General features: G+C 35.2%; 1 protein-coding gene across 6 annotated transcripts in view; it reads right to left on the bottom strand.

Moving 5' to 3' along the window:
- The window catches only part of UBE3A (ubiquitin protein ligase E3A), a 241,480-nt gene that overhangs the window by 66,052 nt on the left and 153,972 nt on the right, over positions 1 to 21,456 (bottom strand). For 2 of the 6 annotated variants that reach the window (XM_027856645.1, XM_027856643.1), the window contains 4 exons: positions 12,685 to 12,749; positions 9,758 to 9,877; positions 6,271 to 6,315; positions 5,767 to 5,820 (listed from right to left, as the gene is read on the bottom strand). In XM_027856645.1, coding sequence (XP_027712446.1) covers positions 5,767 to 5,820; positions 6,271 to 6,315; positions 9,758 to 9,777 — 119 coding nt within the window. In that variant the 5' untranslated portion in view covers positions 9,778 to 9,877; positions 12,685 to 12,749. Of the gene's footprint in view, positions 1 to 5,766; positions 5,821 to 6,270; positions 6,316 to 7,747; positions 7,944 to 9,757; positions 9,878 to 12,684; positions 12,750 to 14,795; positions 14,861 to 21,456 lie in introns of those variants that run through there. The other 4 variants (XM_027856646.1, XM_027856648.1, XM_027856647.1 and 1 more) reach the window with 4 other exon arrangements.

Raw genomic sequence — 21,456 nt, 5'->3', positions numbered from 1 at the left:
CAAAAAAAGTTAAAAAATTGTTTTTACATGTAATTGGGGAATTTTTTTTTTTTAAATCAGAAGGGAAACAATTAGGAAAAAAACACTGACAGAAAATTTCTCTGATTACAGTATAACAACTAAGATATATATAAATATATATATATATATATGAATGAATTTACACAAATATATGAGCCATGCCCCAATAGATGAGAGGTCTAAGCTATTAACATGCAGTTTTCAAATGAAGAAATGCAAGCTTTCAACCACCATGACGGGAAAAAGTGGTGCAAATTAGTGAGAAATAAAAATTTTAAAAATTCAGAGGTTGCACTTTACATCCATCAGATTGTTTAAAAATGACAAAAGAATAAATTAGTAGTAACTATTGGGGAGGTTGTACGAGATCAGGAACACAAGTATACTGTTGGTAGAATTGTAAACTGGTTCAACCATCAAGGAAAACAGTTTGGAATTATCCCTCAAGACCCACTAAAACATATATACCCTATGACTAAGTAGCAATAATACCACTATTAGACATACACTCCCAAAGAGACCAAAGAAAGAAGAAAAGAAGAAAAACGTTTAAAGCAGTTCTTTTCTGTAGTGGCAAAGATCTGATCAGCCTCACCATCCCACTTCTTCATCACCCTCTGCCTCTCCGACTGAAGCCATGAAATCTAAAACCTCTATTTAAAGAGGGAACTCAGCTCAGATATCTCATTTCTCACCTAGCTGAACTACTATGGGACTTCTCAGACCTCTCTACCACGCATATGCATTGGGTACTACCGGACAGCCCTTGGTGTGTTGGTCTTCCCCCATTAGATTATAAATTCAAGACAGCAAGGTGGTATAGGGGATAGAGCACCAGCCTTAGAGTCAGGAGAACCTGAGTTCAAATCCAGTTTCACACATTTAGTAGCTGTGTGACCCTGGGCAAGTCACTTAACCCTGAATGCCTCAAATTAAAAAAAAAACAAAACTATAAACTCCTTGAGGGCATTGTCTTTTTTCCCTACATTTATATCTCTAGTGCTTAGGACAGTACATGGCAAACGTTGGGAACTTAATATCTATTTATTGACAATTGAACTTATTTGGCCTGATATATAAAGTTCTTTGAAACACAACACTAACAGTTCATAATTTCTTAAACAACGCTTTTTCTTGTTCTTTTATCTTAAAATGTTTGTACTTAAGTTCTTAAAAAGAAAATAAAAATTTTAAAGAAAGTCAACACAAGCTGATAGAAAAAAAATTCTTCTCACTGTTATCTTTAAAGAGTAATTAAATTGTAAAACATGAAAAGATTTCATTGAGTTATCAAACAAATTCATGAAAAAATCTTTTAATTTTATTTGTTATTTTGTTTAAAAAAAAACCCAAACCATGTACAAAATGACCAGGTGTAAAATTAAACCCCTCATGCCTATTCAAAAATCTGAATATGTTAAAATCAGAAATCTTTGCTAGCTCACTTAGCATCGCTACAGATGTACAAGTATATGTCAATTCTTCATAATTATCATGTTATCTCTTACTATTTATTCTTTAGTAGTATTTAAACATGTATTACCTATTATAAACATTACTTACATACATACAAATACTGTAAGATGGAACTATAATCATTAAGCTTTGCAAAGATGGCATAACCCATACACCTAAGGTTAATTATGATCTTTTAGGGACTAACTCCTCTTTGTAATATGTCTCTACTACCCTCTATTGGAGAAGAGAGGTAGTATTACTCTTGTTTTCTAGGACTTGTGCTTAGACCACTTCTGTATTTCTGCTACTCTCTTTTCCATATTCCATAAAATGTAGAAAGCTTTTATACATGGGTAGTCATGTTGATAATTATGTTAATGAAGAACAGTACTGACATTTATCCCATGTGGAAAAACCACACATGAATTCTACTTTGCCTGGGAATGTGTATTTGTAGTGACATTCAAACACTCTACAAGCATTTTCTACGTCTACTATGGGCCAGGTTATGCAAGGTGCAAGGCAAAGAAAAAAATGGAATGGTCCGTGACTTAAAGGAACTTTCATTATATATAAGCTCCTAGAAATGCTTCATGCTTCAAACAAACCAATGAAGCCATATTACCTATACTGATCTCAGAAAAAAAAATGGGGCTACTTCTCTTCTGTATTATAGAAATCTTCCCCTTGGGCTGCAGACATAGCAAAAAGAAAATTATATCAAAAAAGAATTTATGCAAAGTGAATATCATCAACAAAAAGTTAGACCCTGTATTAAGTTACTTGCTTTTCCATAAACATTAATTTTTTCCTAGATTAAGGCAATTCCTTTCATGAAGAAAAATAAATAAGAAACTTCTTACTTTACTGAAATGTAGACATTCACAGTTACAAAACTTATCAAGCTAAATTATTCTGGATTAACAACTTGAAAACCTACGTTCAAAAAAAGGATCAGAAATGATACCAGAAGCATAAGAACAGTTCTAATGAATGTGTTAATAGTTCTTGGCCCCTCCTAATCCACCCTGCACCCAAGTTTGGAATGTACTTCTCTGAATCTTCTTATCCTTAGCCAAGACTTATATCTCTATGAAACCTTTACAGATCTCCTTAGATACCTATTTCTGCTTGTCCCTCTTCAAATCACCTTGTATTTACTTATTGGTATATATGTTGTGTTCCCCAGTGGTTGCTAGGTGGTACTAGAGTGCCGGACCTAGAGAGAGAGGAAAACCGGAGCTCAAAATTCTCCCATTTTTCATAAAATACTGGTTTTAGAAGTGATAAAATACTTTCAAGATTCTCAAATAACTAATAAAGTTATGAATTTAAATGTTTATATCTAGCAAAACCAAAAAAAAGGGCATATGCATCCCACTGAAATCAGTGCTACCAAGTAACCAAAGCTTGTTAGACTACTATTAGTTACACCAAGATTCGATCACTTCATTCTTCTATTCAAAATCCTTCAATGACTCTCTACTGCCTGGTTAAGTCTCACTGCATAGCCAAGGTAACCTCCATATCACACTAATAATTTCACACTATTTTCCTTCATGTATTTTCATGCCTCAAGGCTCTGTCTCCATGACTTCCAGCACGATTACCCCCCTCATCCCCCCCAACCTGGGGTGCATTCTTCCTTATCTCTATTTCCGACTCCTTCAAAGCCTAGGTCAAGCATCACCTTCCAGACAAGGCTTTTCTGATCCTGGTGACTTCCTCTCTTTACTATCTTGTATCTATATATCTATGCAAATATACTTTTATACATATACATATCATCTCCCATGATTAAAGGCAAGCTCCCTGAGGGCAGAGGGTTTTTTTTTTTGTCTTTTTATCTCTAGGACCTCACAGTGCCTACAACATTGTTGGAACTTGCTAAAGATATGACTGACTGATTGATACATGCTACACTATAAACAAACCAGGCTACTTCCTATCTCTGTACAAATCCATCCTCCATGCCTTTGCTCATGTTAATCCCTAGACCCACAACACCTCCTCTGGCTATCCTTCCTCTAGTAAGTTCTTATCTAGCTTTTAAATCCTTTCTTAAATGCCTTTTCCCCCATCAAGCTTCCACTAATCACCCCCATTTCCTTCCTCCAACCTCAAATCCATTTTACCTGTCTTATGTTGTTATTATATACTACTGTTATTATATAGTATTACATATTTAAATGAAGTGTGGTAGCCCTCTTGCTAGATACTAGATTACGCGAGGGCCAGGATCATGCTATATCTCAATCTACCTCAGCATTTGGAACAATGCCTTATACATAGTAGGCATTTAATAAATAGATGCTTACTGAATATTTCTTCAGTTTTCAAAGTAAAGAGCATTATTATCATTTAACTCTAGAATCACAGATTCCTGGGAATTCAAATGGGACTTCAGAAATCAAAAGGTCCAGTCCCCAGGTGATGCATGGATTTCATTTGAAAGCAGCCCTAACAAGTAACCATTCAGACTGTGTGACAACCCCTGTTGTGGGAACTCACTACACCTCATAAGGCAATCCTTTCAATTTTTGAATTGTGATGTCAACAAATTTTTTCTTTCCACTAAACCAAAATCTGCAATTTTATAAATTACACACAGCAGTCCTAATTCTACTACCCAAGACCAAGTACAGCAAGTTTAATTTCTCTTCCACATGAAGATCTGTAGATTACAGGAGCTGGATATAGCCTTGCAGGTTATCTACCTCATTTCCTTCATTTTAATAATGTGATAACTGTACATATCTCAGCTTTTATTTGATACTAGAAGACCAGTTTGGTTTTTTTTTTTTTTTTCATTTCAACCTTAAAAGAGTCAGATGACCAATTCTACTAGCATCTGGCAATATTGATAGGAAATATATGAAAAAAACTAGCTGAAATTATATGAATCAGAGGAATATGATGTAAGAAGGCATTGAAAAGATCTTAGAAAACATGGAAGGAGTACTCCTTTTTGTTTCAGGAAGCTGGTAATCTAGTGATATTCTTTGATCTATAATAATCACTGAATGTATGAGATAAAAGCCACAATCGAAAAATAATGGCAGCCAAGAAAATTTTATGATGCCCTGCCTGACTAACCACAATAGCCTCTAATTTGGACAGTTCTAACTACTCATGTTCACCCAGCACTTATATAACCTGGTCTTGGAAATTTTTTCTTCTTAAATTTTTTAATGGGAATGAAAAAAATTTGAAGTTTAAAAATGTTTTGAACAAATTTAATAAGTAAAACAGTGTACAAGAAAAATAAAGCATATATTCAAATAGCCATGCTAAGCATTCAAATGAAATATTAAGTCAATTACTCAAAAACTGAGAAATCAGACAATCTTAAAATTGGAGGGACCTTAGAAATCATCTAGTCCAACACCTACCTGAAACATGAATCTCCCAGTTTCAAGGCACATTTTACATGTGTCTCATCTACTTTTCAGGATATATTTAAAGCTATGTCGCCAGAAGTATGCTTGCTTAAGCTTATGAGGAAGAAAAGAACAAGCAAAAAACTCTTCAACTTTCTGCAGAGACCAAACATAGAAAATTTTATTTGACAATTTTTTTAAAGTTAAGCAATTGATGGGGTTTAAATTTTAAATACTCATTAAAAATTTGTATCCCCTGCTGTGTTTAAAGCTGATTCTGTCATAAAGAAAAAAACTGAATGCAATGAACACAGGACCAGGAGTCAGGCCAGCTCAATTTTAGCCCTAGGCTGGGTATTTCAGCAGCTGGGGTTTTACAGATATGTCACTTAACTTCACTAGGCCTCATTTTCCTTGATGGTAAAATGAGGAGGTGAGGAGGTGGGGGGAGAAGGAAGAGGGGTTGGATTAAATGATTTCTAAGGTCCCATCCAGATTTCAAATTCTATATTCTATGGCTTTTGTTTTTTTCCCCCCAGGAAATATATAAAATTAAGTATTACTGTAACAGTAATTATCTCACTTTACATGGGAGTTGTGTTCCTAGAAAAGGATACAAGTTAAATCATATTAGATATACTCAAGAAACTCATTACTTGAAAGCTATAAAATAGATCAAAATGCTTTGAATACTATAAAGCACTATGCAAATGCAAGATAGCATAATCACTGTTGCTGGTTATAATAATTGAACTCTGTGTGGTAAATCCTTTTTATAAAGTCAAGAATCTTTTTTCTGATATGATTATTCCCCCTTTATTTTACGAGTTTAGATTTTCATATACAGGTATTTGATTCTCTTAGAGTATAGCACACCTGTACTGAATAAAAAATTTTGCCTACCTACCCCACTGAATAGCTGTCAGATTCCAGTCTCTCCAGTGGAAGTGGGACTGAAAAGCTGGAAGAGAGAGATGTGAAGAGCTAGAACTACACTTCCACATTTCTGCATTTCTCCCTTCCACCACACAAGTAGGAGGCTGAAGAGACAATAAGATATTCAGGCCACAGAGAAATTAAATGTTATTAAACCTGCTACCATCTCTAATGATGAAAAAGTAGAAGGCTCTAGGGGTATGCTAACATCTAGAAGAGGAAGACTTTTTAATTTTTTTAGAAGAGGAAGACTTCAGGAAACTGAATGACTTGCAGCTACAGCTAAGAAGTACAAAATAGGTAAGCATGTTTCTGCTCGTGGCTATTTTAAGATCTCATATAAAATCAATTAATTTTGAAAATACGTATTTTATATCTGCTATGTTTAAAAATGTAATAGCAATTTGATATGGTCTGTATAAAAATAAACTAATTACACTAAATTTCCCAAATAATCACTACCAATTTTACTTACATTCGGCTAGCTTCAATGTCGTCAGAGTGAGGTTCTCCTGGTGATCTATAAGATGTAAGCAAAAAACATTAGGCAAAACATACTACTTTTTGAAATATCTACATATAATTATTTTGGAAGATAACATTTCTCTAAAATAAATTTGGTAATACATTAAACTCTTCAGGTCACAACATATTACTAAAAGCCAAAATTTTCAAATTTATAATACATATTGAAAAAACTCAAACACATGGGAAAAGTAAATGAAAGAAGCTGCACACTATACATATATATATATAAATATATAAAACATATATATATTTTTTAAAAATATAGTTTACCTAATAAAAGTTAGTGCATTATCTTCCTAAGAATAGTATACAGAATCCTATAGTAGTATAAGCAATCAAAATCTGAGTGAGAAATCAAGATTATGCCTGGAGAACAAAAATTTTAGCTAAAAACACACAACTGCAAAGTTTGCTACGGTCAAGCCTTGACTAACAATTCTTATTGAATGATTCACTTACGAATCATCCAAAATTGCAAGTGAGTCTAAAAGGAATCCCAGTTGACATAAGTTATCAGCTCATAACAGTTTGACCATTCTTATTTTTATTCTTATTCACCATTCAATATTGACATTACTTTGGTTTCCTTGTACACATACTAACTAGTGGTGCTAAGTGATACTATTGACCAGAAGTAAACTTGAATGGTAAGAGAAACTAAACCTTGGATAAAACTTTGCTGTAGATAGTTGAGAATTGCCCATAGGTATAAAATTGCCAACCAGTGGTTTTATAGTATTTTGTTTGTTCGATAGAAACTATATATCCTTATTTTATCGAGATATACTCCGAAAGCCAAGTCTACTAAATCAATCCTTTCCAATTCATTTCTAGAGTGCATGAACCTTCCTTACCCTATATGTTGCTGTTAGAAAACAGACTGAGTTCTAGGAAGTATATTCACTTTATTAGCAGTTTTAAACCATGTTATAGTATAGTATAATATAAACATTATTCCAATACTTGCAGATTCAAAAAAAAAATTTTTTTTTAAAGCAAAGACTAAGTTTTCAAAGGAAGTCTTGACCTAGGAATTAACCAGAAAATGAGGATTTGAACTTCAAAATTTTAAAGACATCAGAAGAATCTTAAAATCAGAGCCACCAGAAAAAAGTTTAATTCTGTTTTCCACTTTTCTTAAAACTATTTTAAAATTACCTCTTTAGTTGACTTTCAAAACTTTTGTTTTTCCTTGTCTGTTCACACTACTGCTAAGAGCAAGAATGCATAAATAGGTCCCAGTTCAATAATTCATTTTAGAATTTTTATTCAGTAGTATTAAAATTAAAAGTTTCATTTAAAATCACTTAGAGAACTAAACTGATAGCCTGCTGGAGGTGGCAGTGACTTGGCTGTGACACATATGCAAAAATTTCACTCCACCCTCTCCCCCAGGGAGCAAGCAAATCACCTTCGTGACACACCTGGTCTCCACCAGCCTTGTGGGTAAGAACCCCAAGATTGCTTCCAAACTTGTATCTCCCAGACAGAAGAGCTAAAAACTGATGATAACCCCATGTACCAGCTGACTCATTTTTGAAAGTGCGACCCTCCAGCATCAGATGTCATATTGTAAGGAGGCAGAGCAGGCTTGCAAAACAAAAAATAAACCTGCTGGCACTAAGGGAAGAGAGGCAGATTAGAAGCTTTCAAACACTTAGGCAGCAAAACTTTCAAAATTAACAGGAAAGATAAAGGAATAAAGGAAAAGGGGAGGACCCAGAGAGAACATAGAAAAGGGGAAAAAAACTGCAAAGGTATAAAGATAAGACACAAGCAAGGAGGGAAACAAATCCAAGTCTTAGAAGCAAAGATATTTAAGGGCAGCAGAGATGTGAGACTCTTCTAGAAGAGGATGGAAGCTATGTCAATTACCATATAACAATTACATTCCAATCTAGTTTTACTGTCTAGCTTTTCTCATTTCTGTTGGCTCCACTGAGGAAAAGAGTGACTAACCTCTAAATAAAACTACCAAGTTGTTCTACCTAACTTGGTCTTGGAAACTGACCACTTGCTCAATACCATTTACAAGTGACGAAAAATTTAAAATCAATCCAGACTGGGGAAAAGACAAAAAGAGATGAGTAAGAAAGGAAGGACAGATTAATGCCAGTTTCAGTTTCCTAAAATGCCAGTTTCACAGACTTGGTTTAAATCTTTTATCTAAATGATTATCCTATATGTCTTCCTAGTCAGTTTGATAAATGTGAATGTTTTTAAGTAAAAGAAAAGTGAGTATCCACAGAACAAACAGAAAAACTTTCCTTGTAAAAATTTAAGTAAACAGTTTGAGTCAGATCTATACTAAGTTTCTAGTAGCCCTGCTTACATTATATTTTGTAAAATAATTTTCTAGCTCAATGGTGAAAGAAGACAGGAAACAAAACTAGCAAATTTCCAAGTCAGGTCTAACTTTCAAAAAGTAGAGTATCAAGTACCTTGTAATGACATTAATATTTAATCAAACTTGTTTAGTCAATAGGAAGCTATGTATCCTTTCATGTCAAGTACTTACAATTGTTAAAGAGTACAACAAAAAATTATATATGTATATACGTGTATGTGTATGTGTATACGTACGTATATATGTATATATGTGTGTATGTGTGTACACACACACACACACACACACACACACACACACACACACACACACACATACATACATATATATCAACTTAGAAAATGTGACCAAAGGCAAAAATTACTTTGGGGGCACTCTCTTACTAAAAATGTTAAGTGAAAAATTATGAAATATTTTCATTTTAAAAATTTAACAATAAGCAAATTATTTTAGAAATAAAAAATCTTAGAGCAAATGCTCATATAACTTTCAGTTTTGATTTGGATTGCAGAAAACGTGATCACAAGACACCCATTAATCTGAATACTGCAGCATGAGCTAGCAAATTCAAATGGTGGCTCACTTCCAATAACACTGGGTGCAGCTTCTCCATTCTGCAAGCCACTCCTTCTACCTCCACTGTAACTCTCTAGGAGAGAAAAGTACACTGGTTTTATTAAAGCTGTAAAATCTTCTAGAGTAGTTTCAATAAAAAGTTCATCAAATAAAAGGTACATTTTAAAGTTGAAACTTCTAATAAGTCTTCTAACATTATTTTCCATAACATTCAGAATTAAATATTTACTGAGGCATAAATCTGGAAGCATTTCCCTACCAAAATACTTCGCTCTATTGTTTATCCATACAGACTTATAGTGATGGCTGCTACTGACATTTTTAGAGGGGAAAAAGGTAGTGATAATTTTTGGAAAGATATGAAAAAGTAAGTCAAATGTTAGGTCCAATACTCTTGATTGTATTTCTACCAATTTTATATTTTTTTACTTGTACAACTACCAATAATCATTGTATAATCTTACTTTATAAGATAGCCCGCCAAAGACCATGAAATAACATTCAAAGTTACCTTTTACAAGCTGTGGCCATTCGGTGACATCGAGGTGATCACAGCTTTGAGTCACTGATTAAAAACAGGTTGTCACACCAGTCTAGTTGCTAACTTGAGCTGAGCGTAGGCTTAATAATTCTAATAAAAACAAACTTCAGTTAGAATTCCTCAGAACTTAGCATTTCAATCCAATCCAATGTTCAGAGTACTCCTCTTTAAAACTTTTGTCAATTTCTAAATATAAGAGCATACCAATTACAATCCTCAATTTTTCAGAAACAACAATCTATTAAGTAGCGATTAAGTAAGGCACTGTGATAGGCATGAAGACAGAAAGACTGCTACAACAAAAATGCTGCTTTCAAAGAAATTCCTGTTGAGTGTAGGGGGAAAGGGGAGACAGGGCTGTTGGTGTTGGGGGTAGGAGTGGTGGTGGTAGAGTATAAACAAACAACTATAAAAAACCAGTATGATAAGCTGACAAATCAAGGGAGAGGTTCAGGTAAAATGGTAGGAGATATCTGAGGACAGAAAGAACATTTTTAGCTCAAGGAAAATGGAAGATAAAACTTACTGGAGGAGGTGGCAAGTGAGCTGAGCCTCAAAGGAAGGGAGATAGAAATGAGGCTTTTGAGGAGAGAGGGATCCATCCTAGCCATAGGGAAAAGTCATATGCATAGGTATAGAGATCAGAGAGGGCAGGAGCTGAACGGGAAATGGAAAACAGTTTAGTTTGTCTGAAACAGCACATGTAAAGGTATGAGACAAGGTTGGAAAAGTAGACTGAAGCCATACTGAAGGCTCTTGAATCTAAGGAAAAGAAGGCTCAACTACTCAGTACTCAAAGGAAGATTTTTCAATACCGTAAGGTAAAAAAAAAAAGGATTTATTAGGTGAAGGACAGACTGGAGAGAAGAGAGATTATAGGCAGGAAATGCTGAAAGGAATATATACTAATTTAGGTAAGAAGAAATAAGGGCTTGAACTTACCCTCCGTAGAATGGGAAATAAGGTAAAAGAATGGAGGAGAGAGATTGCAGAGAAGAACTGATAGGATTTAACAACTAACTAGAAGTCAGAGATGAAAGAGAAACAATGTTTAATAGTGATTCTGGTGACTCTGGTTATGAGCCTATGACTGGGAGAATAGTGATACTGCCAACAAAAATAGGTAAATTAGAGGAAGTGGCAGATTTTGGGGAAAAGATACTAAGTTCAGTTTTGGACATGTTGAGTCTGAGGTGGGGTGGGATATATATCAAAGGGAATTGGAAATATGGGTCTAGTATTTTGGGGAAGTAGGTAGAGATAAAGATTTAGAAAATAAATGTATAAAGGTGATAATTCAAGCTATGGTTTTTAAAACTTCCTTTCTTATATTTCTCCTTAATTAAGCTTGTCAGTTTATAATTTGCTTACAGCCTGTACACATGAATATGAATATTAAGTTCAGAGTATGGGAGATAAGATACGAGCAAAACTTATGGCAGTAGATTAATGGGACCATCATGAATATTGAGATTTTGAAAAAAAAAAAAAGTCAGTAACTGGGCATATACTTGAAGGAACAATATAAACATATAAACGAATACTGAGGACACACTCAGGAGCCCTTAAAGACTGTCTCGAATTACTTTATGGGGTTGGAAAAATGTTAACAAAACTCCTTAGAAACACTAATTTTCAAAACTATAAAACTTATTGTCCAAAAGCTAAACAATTTTCTAAAAAGAGACATCAAAATAAACCTATGTGGACACCCACGCATACACCCTACCTCCCTATATACACTGACCCCACTGACCTTCCTTCCCAAATTCACTGTTTACTACCACAGCTGGCCTAACTAGTAACCTTCTGATGGATGTTGTGTCTGAGCTCACAACTATCAGGAGTCCTCATTATACTAGTTCAGGTAGGATACACAAGGCCAAAATACTACTTGAATATGTACCTTGATTGTTTGCTAGTTTCACTCTGCCCCAAGCTACAGCAGGCTGATGAGAAAACAGCTCTAGAAAGAATCAACACCTCTAGCCAAGTGGAATTGACACCTAGTAGTTTGACAGAAGTTTATGGAATTGGCCTCAGAGTAAAACGATAAGGAACCTCACTCACAAAATATGATGGGGAGGAAAAATGGTAGCACTGTATCATTAATATTTCAAGAGGATTCTGTATTCTGAATGTAAAACTTATAGACTACAATTATCTAAGGGAAGTCAAAAGGTCATTCCTAGGTCCCCAACAAATCTAAGCCTAAGAAGTATTTTAGATTTAGAGCTATTAGGAAATTTCCAATCAAATTTAATATACCCCTTCAGGCAAGAAATAGATATATACACCCAGACAGAACTGAGTCTCCTAAGGTTTGTAGGTTTCTTATCATACCTACCTCAACAGCAGCTGAAGACTACAGAAAATCTCCCAATCAAAACCCTAAGGGTTTTCAAGAGTACCCTGATGTCTATTTTCTAGGGACTTGAGTACTTGAGGAGTAATATACTCTTTTCTAGTCTACACTCAAGTAGCTACCAGGATCCACTGAGTGGTACCAAAAAGACAACAACATTTTAGATTTCAAGTATTACTCAGTCTAGATTACCTTACTACAATGATATACATTAAAATGACAAAAAGTAATTTACTAAAGAGTAAATGATTTAGTAATAGCTACAAACATTTTGGATGTTACTGACAATTACTTGTTACATCTCCCTTCTCATTTTATAGGTATTTTTTTAATTAAAGAAACTGCTCTGTTCCTGTCCCCTAAGGGTCTGAGCATATAGTCCCAAATAGGTTAAATAAATATTTTATTTATTTATTTTATTTCTATGTTTCATTATGATTGTGAAAATCTTCAAATACTAACAAGCATAGTCAAGAGCTGACAGTGAGATGTTATTTTCATATGAATATAAAAAAATAAAACATAAACATACCATATTTCTCTAGTACTTCAGGTGATCTTGTGAATTCTAAAATCGGGCTCCTACAGAATCCTGACCTATAATACAAAAACATGCCTTATTTTAAATTTTTGAACCAATAAATCACGATCTTTATTTTCATTATATAAAATGTTTTAAAATGAAATTATCAGTACACATTTAATGTATGAAATATGCATTAATATGAATACCATATACCCTATTACTTCTTAGGTTGTCTAATCAGTGTAGTGACAAAACTGAAATTGTAATTCTGGCTGTTGTTCCTGCTGAATGAAAAGACACAAGGCCTTAAATATACTACCTAAACCATCATTATGAATTATTTTTAAAATTTATGGTTAAAGTATACAAAGACTCTGTAATATCTAATACTTCAAATTTAGTTGTTTCAAATATGTTCTTAAATTCTTTTTTTTTTTTTTTTTTTTTGCTTTTTGGTGAGGCAATTGGGATTAAGTGACCTGCCCAGGGTCACAAAGCTAGTAAGTGTCAAGTGTCTGAGGTCAGATTTGGACTCAGGTCCTCCTGATTCCAAGGCCCGAGCTCTATGCCCTGCACCACCTAGCTGCCCTGAAGATATTTATTCTTGTTTGTTTGATTGGTTTTTGCAGCAATGGAGGTAAAGTAACTTGCCCAGGGTCACAAAGTCAGTAAGTGCCTAAGGCTGGACTTGAACTGAGGCCTTCCTGACTCCAGAGCCAGTGCTTCATCCACTGTGCCACCTAACTGCCCCTCGTTCTTAATTTCTTTTATTCTCAATCTCTTATAATGGTTAGGGTTCATACACAGAAACTTGTCCATTTGCAATTTAGAATATTTATTTCTAAGTGGCCAGATGGGCCCCCCAAAAAAAACAATGATTTAAAACTCCGGTCCAAATAGAAACCGTTTTTCTTCTTGTCTTTCAAAGTGAATGCCACTGTTTTTTTAAGCTCATTAAGGCAAACTTCTCAGAGCTTAAATGTCTCAAAAGTCCATTGATTTGGTTTTCTCCCCCTTTACATTTATTGCGTCAGGGAGGGTTCTATTCTTCTATGGTAATGCTCTGCTTTTGAATGAACCTAAAATTATTTTTTTGTGGTGGGGTAGGGATTACCTGGCTTTTTAGAAATAATGCTTAATGGAAGAAATTACCTGTCTGATCTACGAATAGGGAATAGTTCTTGACTAAACAAGAGGGAGAAATTCACAGGATGTAAAATGGACAATTTTAATTATGTAAAATTAAAAGGGGTTTGCATGAACAATACCAATGTAGCTAAAATTAGAAGAAAAACAGCTAACTGGAAGAAAATCTTTGGGGCAGTTTCCCTGTTAAAGGTTTTATTTCCTAAGATATAGATAGAATATAGTCAACTTTATAAGAATAACAGCCACTTCCCAACTGATAAATGGTCAAAGGATATGAATAGGCATTTTTCAGAGGGAGAAATCCATGCTATCAATAGCAACAGAATTTTTTAATACTTAAAGAAATGTAAATTAAAACAATACTAAGGTACTACCTCAAACTCAAAAGATTGGCCAAAAAAAAAGGAAAATGACAAATGCCAGAGGGGATGTGGGGAACTGCTACATTAATGACGGCAATGTGAACTGGTCCAGCCATTATGGAAAGCAATTTGGAACTGTGCCCCCAAAGTTATTAAACTGTGTATACCCTTTGATCCAGCAATACTGTTAAGTAGGTCTATACCTCAGAGATCAAAGAAAGGGGGAAAGGATCCATATGTACAAAAATATTAATAGCAGCTATTTGATGGTGTCAAAGAATTGGAATCTGAGGGGATACCAGAATACATGAATGTGATGGAATATGATTATGCTATAAAAGATAAAAAGGATGGTTTCAGAGAAATCTAGGAGGACTTTGTATGAATTGATGTAACGTGAAATAAGCATAACCAGAAGAACAATTTATACAATAACAACAATATATAGACAACTTTGGAAGATTCAGGAACTCCGAGCAACAGAATGACCAACCATAATTCCAGAGGACACATGATGAAACATGCTATCCACCTCCAGAAAGAGAAGTGGTGGACTCAGAATGCAAACTGATACATTTTTGAAACATGCCTAATAGAGAAGCTTACTTTGTTTGACTATATACATGATTGTAGTGGTTGTTCTTTTTCTAATCTTCTTGGTGGGTCAGGGAAGTCAAGGTGGGAGAGAGAGAATTCGAAACTAAAAAATCAATTATAAAAAATGTTTTAAAAAAATGTTAAACCAGAAACAATGCTTATCTATTTGCAAATACACATGATTTTGAAATGTGAGCTATATTAGTTGCAAATTAAAATAATTACAAATTGAAAACTACGGAGTATACTTAATCCGCAAAGACTTCCAGCATTTCAAATGATCATATACTTCTAACAAAGTTTGCTGAAATGTCTTTGTGAGGCATATTAAAAAAAAAAAACATAACACCTTTTAAAAATTGCTCCTCTGGTTGTTTAAGTTCTGTCTGATTAGGAAGTGGTGTGTGTGTGTGCGCGCGCGCGCGCACGTGATGTCCTAATAAAAATGGAGATTTTTGTTAATTAAATGTACTGAGAAAGGAGATAGGTCTTTCAGAAAGAGACAAAAAAACCAACTTCACCTAATCTTGCAAGTAAAGTGGTAACTATAGTAACAAATTAATGTTAATTTCATGTCATATAACTCCCAACTAAAGTATTCAGAAGAAGACTGGAAGAAGGGCTGAGAAATTATCTAAGGAAAAGATAATCACAGGTTTCTTACAGACAAGTCAGTAGCTTCTAACTACTGCTCACAAACTTCTCATAGCAGCAACTGCATAGATAGAAGATAGAAGACTAAAGGAGACTCTTCATTTGTCAATTTCTTTCTCATATACTAGTCAAATGTGGAAAGAACAAGATTTTGAAAAAGCAAAGTAATGCCTACCTTTCTAATCTCCTAATGAGAAAAGTAAAGGCTTACTCATTCCAGACCAGCTTTGAACAACAGATTTAGTCTAACCCTTCATTTTGCAGATGGGTAAAATTTAAAGCTTAGAGACACTAGTTACTTGTCCAAAGTAGCGCTGCAGGGATTCCAGGAGAGGTCCTCATATTAGAGACAACACTTTAAATTTTACTGCATCATTCAAAAGATTCAGTATCCTGCTTAAAGTAGGAGAAAATCCAAGAATAACTTAAATGATGAATGAAAACAATTAGGATTAGTGAAAAAGATACCTTGGTGTTTGTTTTTTATCCAACAGTTTGTTCTTAAGATCATTTATATCATTTATCTAATGATAATGCTTAGATGTTTTTAAATAAGGATTTATCCTCATTTTGAAAAGCAAAATTGACTAGAAAAATAGTCCCAACATGCCTTTGAATTAACCACATCTATAGGAGATCTAAAAACTCAGACCATAAACAAGCCTCATTTGGTGAAGCTTAGCTAAACTACAAATAAAGTATCTAACGGCTCCTGTGGGCCCAGCACACACAAATTTATGATAATCAACATAACTCTATGACTTAATATACACACATCTGCAAACTGATATATGCAAATAAATGTTACTCATACCAAAAAAATCTGCTTCTTTCTGTCCCTCACAGTGCACAAAAGTCCATTTTTGCTAATTAACGAATGAAAGCAAACTGAAATTTTCTTTATAATTTAAAATAATTATAAAATAAATTAATTTTATAATATACCTAAGCCTAATAAACTAAATATCTTACCAAGAAAATGGGATTAAAAATCTGGATTGGGTTTCTTTTATGTCTTAAAGGCACCCAGAAAACTAAGCAGACTGGTAAGATACCAAGAGTCATGGATAACAATGGACAATCCATAGTGGTTTCCCAACTTTTTTCATCACACACCCTCAATATATGTATATTATTTATAAATTACATACATGTTATACTGTACTAATAATGATATACATTTTAAAGTTTACACAAAACAGAAATTATAAAAGGATGAAACAAAGATTAAATAGTATTTTATTCTAGAATCAATAGGAAAGTGATATGGCCAGAAGGCCACTTAAGAAAAAAAATCATTTTGGCAGTTACGAAGATGATGAACTGGAGCAGGGAGAGCCTTCAGGCAGAAAGACAAATTTAGGAAGGCTCTAGTCCAAACCAGAGATTAAGTTGGATGGTAGCTGTCTGTGTGTGTGTGTGTGTGTGTGTGTGTGTGTGTGTAAAGAGAACAGATACAAGAGAGGTTGTGAAGGCAGAAACCACAAGATTTCACAAGTAATTGTACGGGGTCAGGGAAAATGAGGAGTCAAGAATAACAAGGTTGCAATCTTGAGTAACTATAAGAGGTCCTCAACAGAAAGAGAAATTGCGAAGAGAGGGAGGGTATGTGTTGGAGAAAAGATAGTGAGTTCTACTTTGGACATGCCGAGTATGAGATACCTACATAACAAATCAAATCTGAGATGTCCAAATGTGAGACTAGAGCTGAGGAGATTAGGGTTACAGAGATACAGATCAGTAAGTCCCCTGCATAAGGGTGATCTTTAAACCCAAAGGAGGTTAAGTGAAGAGAGGAAAGTGCACCACACAGAACATTATACTCACTGTTATGGGGAGGGATATGGATGATAAGCCAACAAAGGAGACTTGAAGAAGGAATGTGCCAAAAGGCAGATGAACTAAGAGGAGTGTCCCAAAAACCCAGAAAAAAAAGACTACTTTTTCTAGAAAACGAGTGTGATTAAGAATGTCAAATACCTGAATATCAGATTTGTCAATGAAGAGATTATTATTAACTTTGAAGAGAGTAATTGTAGTTAAGTAGGAAGCAAGGCTAATGTAGAGGTAAAGAATACAGAAGACTGAAACGGATAGTAGTGCCCTTAGGGAAATAACAAAGTTCAGAAGACAGATGAGTTTTGAGAGAAAGACAATGTAATCCCAAACTATCCATGCCTGCATATCCTGTGCTATATTTCCCATCAAAAAAAGAACACCACTCGGGGGAAGTTGAGGGGAGGACACCTGCAGATTACTCACCCAGAACAGACTCAAAATAATGAGCCATCTATTGGGTGGACTTCCATAGCTAGAGGAAGATGGGAATACAGACGGTGGGGGTGGAATCTTGTCTGTAAGGGTCTGGGTCCTGTAAAATTTTAACTGCCCTGAGGGGCCCCCCATGTGGGTAAGGAGGGGGGCGGGTGCTAGAAGGGTGCCAGACTAAGTGAGGAGTAAAAGGAGTGATTTACTTGTGTAGTACTTGTACAGCTAGGTGGTGCAGTGGATAGAAAATCTTCCCAAGTTCAAATCCAGCCTCAGACCCTTGACCCTGGGCAAGTCACGTAACCCTGTTTACCTCACTTTCCTCATCTGCAACACAAGCTGGAGAAGGAAATAGCAAACTACTCCAGTATCTCTGCCAAGAAAACTCCAAATAGAGTCATAAAGAGTCAGACATGACTGAAAAATAACTAAACACCAACACTTGTGTTGGCTATGAGCTGGGGGAAGAAAAGGGGTGGAAAGAACCATCTTCCCATACAGATTAATTGATCACATAACTCTGGAGGTTAAGCTATAGCCCCCTTGATATTATTCTATAGCCCTCTAGGGTAACTGGTGCCCATTTTGGAGACCACTGATCTACAGAAGGCTCCAAGCATATTGTTAGGGCCCACCTTTCTCTTAGAGAATCTGAAGGTGAAAATGGACAAATCATATAGAACAAAACAGTGGATGATTTGTGATTTTCAATGTTGGAGGATGTGCCCATGCGGAGAGAGCATCCATATAAATTTAGAGTTAAAAGCCTGACAAGAATTTTAGTGGTTTTCATCACCAGCATAAGTGGACTTAGAGTCATGAGACAAAAGAGACTCCTCTTTTACTGAGGTGACAGCCTCTTCTAACTAAATGGAGAACAGTTGTGTTCTCAATCCTATCCTGAGCATCTTCAAACTGCCCCCTCTGGAAGGGTTTTTTCTCTTCTCTAATAAAAGATCCTTTATCTTGGGATGGAACACCTCCAATTTTAACGCCCCTGTCTTCTTTAGCTATCGTCCTATTTCTGCCATAATTACTGAATATTATTTTGCCCATTTTGCAAATTAAGAAACTGAAGCTCAGAGAGGTTAAGAATCGTGGCCAGAATCACATGACTAATATCTTTGGCAAGATTCAAATTGAGGTGTGAAGACACAGTATTCCAAAATTACAACTCCAAGTCCAGTGCTCTACCCATTAAGCCACACTATCTCTCAGTGTCTGAGAAGACATTGGGGAGACAAAAAATCAGAAGACATCGCCCACCTTTGTGGAGCTTGTATTGTAAGAAGGGAAATTACAGCAGATAAACAACACATAGAGAAACAGCGGCCAAGGAAAAGAGTTTTGATCTGGGTGGCCCCAGGGATGGTAAGCTATTAAATACCCTTTCCAGAAGTAATGTTACTCTTAATTTGATTGCTGTGCCTAAAGCAAGATGTGGAAAAGCGAGAAGAAAAGAGATAGAGAGATGGTCTGGGTGGAAGGATGGAGGGATGTGAAGGTGAAGCATGACTATGGCTAGGGTTCTTGTTTTCCTTTTCCTTTATGAATTTCACAATCATCAACTAACATTCCAGTACATGAAGAAAAACAAAAAGGAGTGTATTGTTACTTTGTATTTATATTGTGCAAAACTTTTAAAAATACATATTAAACTTAATTACTGTATCTCTTTCTGAATTTATTTTCTTCTGCATATTTTAAAAATGTTTTGATACTCATCTTTTTTTTTTTTTTGCATCTTTACTACTATGCTGGTTCCACTCCCCCCCTCCACCAATAGAAGCCTTCCATGACAAATAAGTATAGTCAAGTAAAACACATCAAAACATCATCTATTGCGAATTTTTAAGGAAAGAACTGATGTGAGAATGGCATTTTAGAAAAACTGATGTAGCAGTAGTGTGAAATACGAATTGGAGTGGGTAAAGATTGGAGATAGGGAAACCAAGACCAGGTGATTACAGTAGTCCTCAGTGTGCTGACCAGAAATGTATGCTCGTGAAGTGAGTTAAGAATGTTAACAGCACTTGTTCTCAATAGCTGAAGTACAGTAGACTGTTATTGGGCATTCTTTCAAGTAGAATGTTTTATCAACTAGAATGTTTACAATTCACCAACACTACACCTAATTTTCATTAAGACAACCCAGGAAACTGCAAAAATACGAAATGCTTCTCAATTATAACAAACAAAAGGAAAACCAAACACTAACTTCAATTTTTAAAATATGGATGTGATTTCATTGGTGTGGGTAGCTTATAGTGAAGAACTTCCTTTACCAAAGCTAATCGGAAACTTTTCTGCCATTTGTAGCCTTACAGAATTGGTTGGGGCACAAAAGGTTAAGTGACATGTCCAAGGTTACACGGCCAGTATGTCAGATGTGGGATTTGAATCTAAGTTGGTCTAACTTGTAAGCCAGTTCTCTATTATCTCATGATGAATCATGAACATTTACTTACTGCTGATAAAACATGTGCATTTGATTATAGGTCAAATCTTTCAAAACTGGAAATCTGTTATTTCCCTGTTAATCAGCCCACTTGATGAACTGAAACATACTATTCCTTGACCATGCTGAATAAGCGTTTACTATATAATAACATATAAACTAAGTGGTGAGGAATACAAAGTAAAAGTGATATTAGTTTGGCAGGATTTAACAGACGGCATTTGGGAAAGGTAAGATCAATTTAAAACTAGGTTTTGAACTTGAAGGACAAAGGATTGGTAAAGAGAGTGGGGAGTTTATTCCAGATTTAAGAATGGTATATCTGGGGGCAGCTAGGTGGCTCAGTGGATAGAGCACCGGCCCTGAAGTCAGGAAGACCCTAGTACAAATCCGGCCTCAGACCAAACACTTGACACGTAGTAGCTGTGTGACCTTGGGCAAGTCACTTAACCCTGACTGCCTCATCCCCCCCCCCCCCAAAAAAACCAAACCAAGAATGGTATATCTGTAAGGTCAGAGTTAGAAACTAGCAAGCTGTTAACTGGGGAAAGTAAGATGATTTATTTAGCTGGAATGGAAGGGATTTAGTGGACATTTGGTTAAGTGATGGGGCTGGAAATAGTAGCAGGTTGTGTAGTGAAGATGGATGTTTGATATAAAGTTCTCTTCAATGTTAGGCAATGAAGGGCAGAATTGACAAAACATAAAGCCATCATAGGTTCCTAAGCAATAAGTGATCTTTCATGTTGGAATCTTTTAGGGAGGCAGCATGATACAGTAGAAAGATCACCTGGGTTTACAATTCCACCTCCGATGCTACCTGAGTGAGCTGGGGCAAATCCTTAAACCTCCCTGGGACTCAGTCTCCTTATTTTTAATATGAGGGAATTAAGCTAAAGGTTTCTTCCTGCTCTAGGATTTACGATTCTGTAATTCTCTGACCTACAGAATCTTTCACTACTTTAATTCTTCTCCATTCAGAAACATTGTGATTTATAAGTTACTATTTTTTCCCTTTCCATAACAAAACATTTGTCTTCTTTCAATTCAACTGCAAGGCTCTTAAAACAAACAAAACAGTCATGTGTGTGGAAACTTGTCAAAGATCTTTTGGAAGTGGAAGAATCCACTGATTTTCCCCTTATTCATACTTTCATTTACACCCTTCAAGGAATTTAACAGACTGACATGACTTCCCCTCATTACGACGTTATCCACTTAATGCCAGTTTAAGTGTTCAGTAATTTTAGTCTTTATTATAAAAGCTTATTCTATATGGTAATATACTTT

The sequence above is a fragment of the Vombatus ursinus genome, unplaced genomic scaffold (assembly GCF_900497805.2).
Source record: "Vombatus ursinus unplaced genomic scaffold, bare-nosed wombat genome assembly UNPS02011591.1, whole genome shotgun sequence".
In the NCBI taxonomy this organism is placed as follows: Eukaryota; Metazoa; Chordata; class Mammalia; order Diprotodontia; family Vombatidae; genus Vombatus; species Vombatus ursinus.
This window is presented reverse-complemented; position numbering and strand designations above follow the sequence as displayed.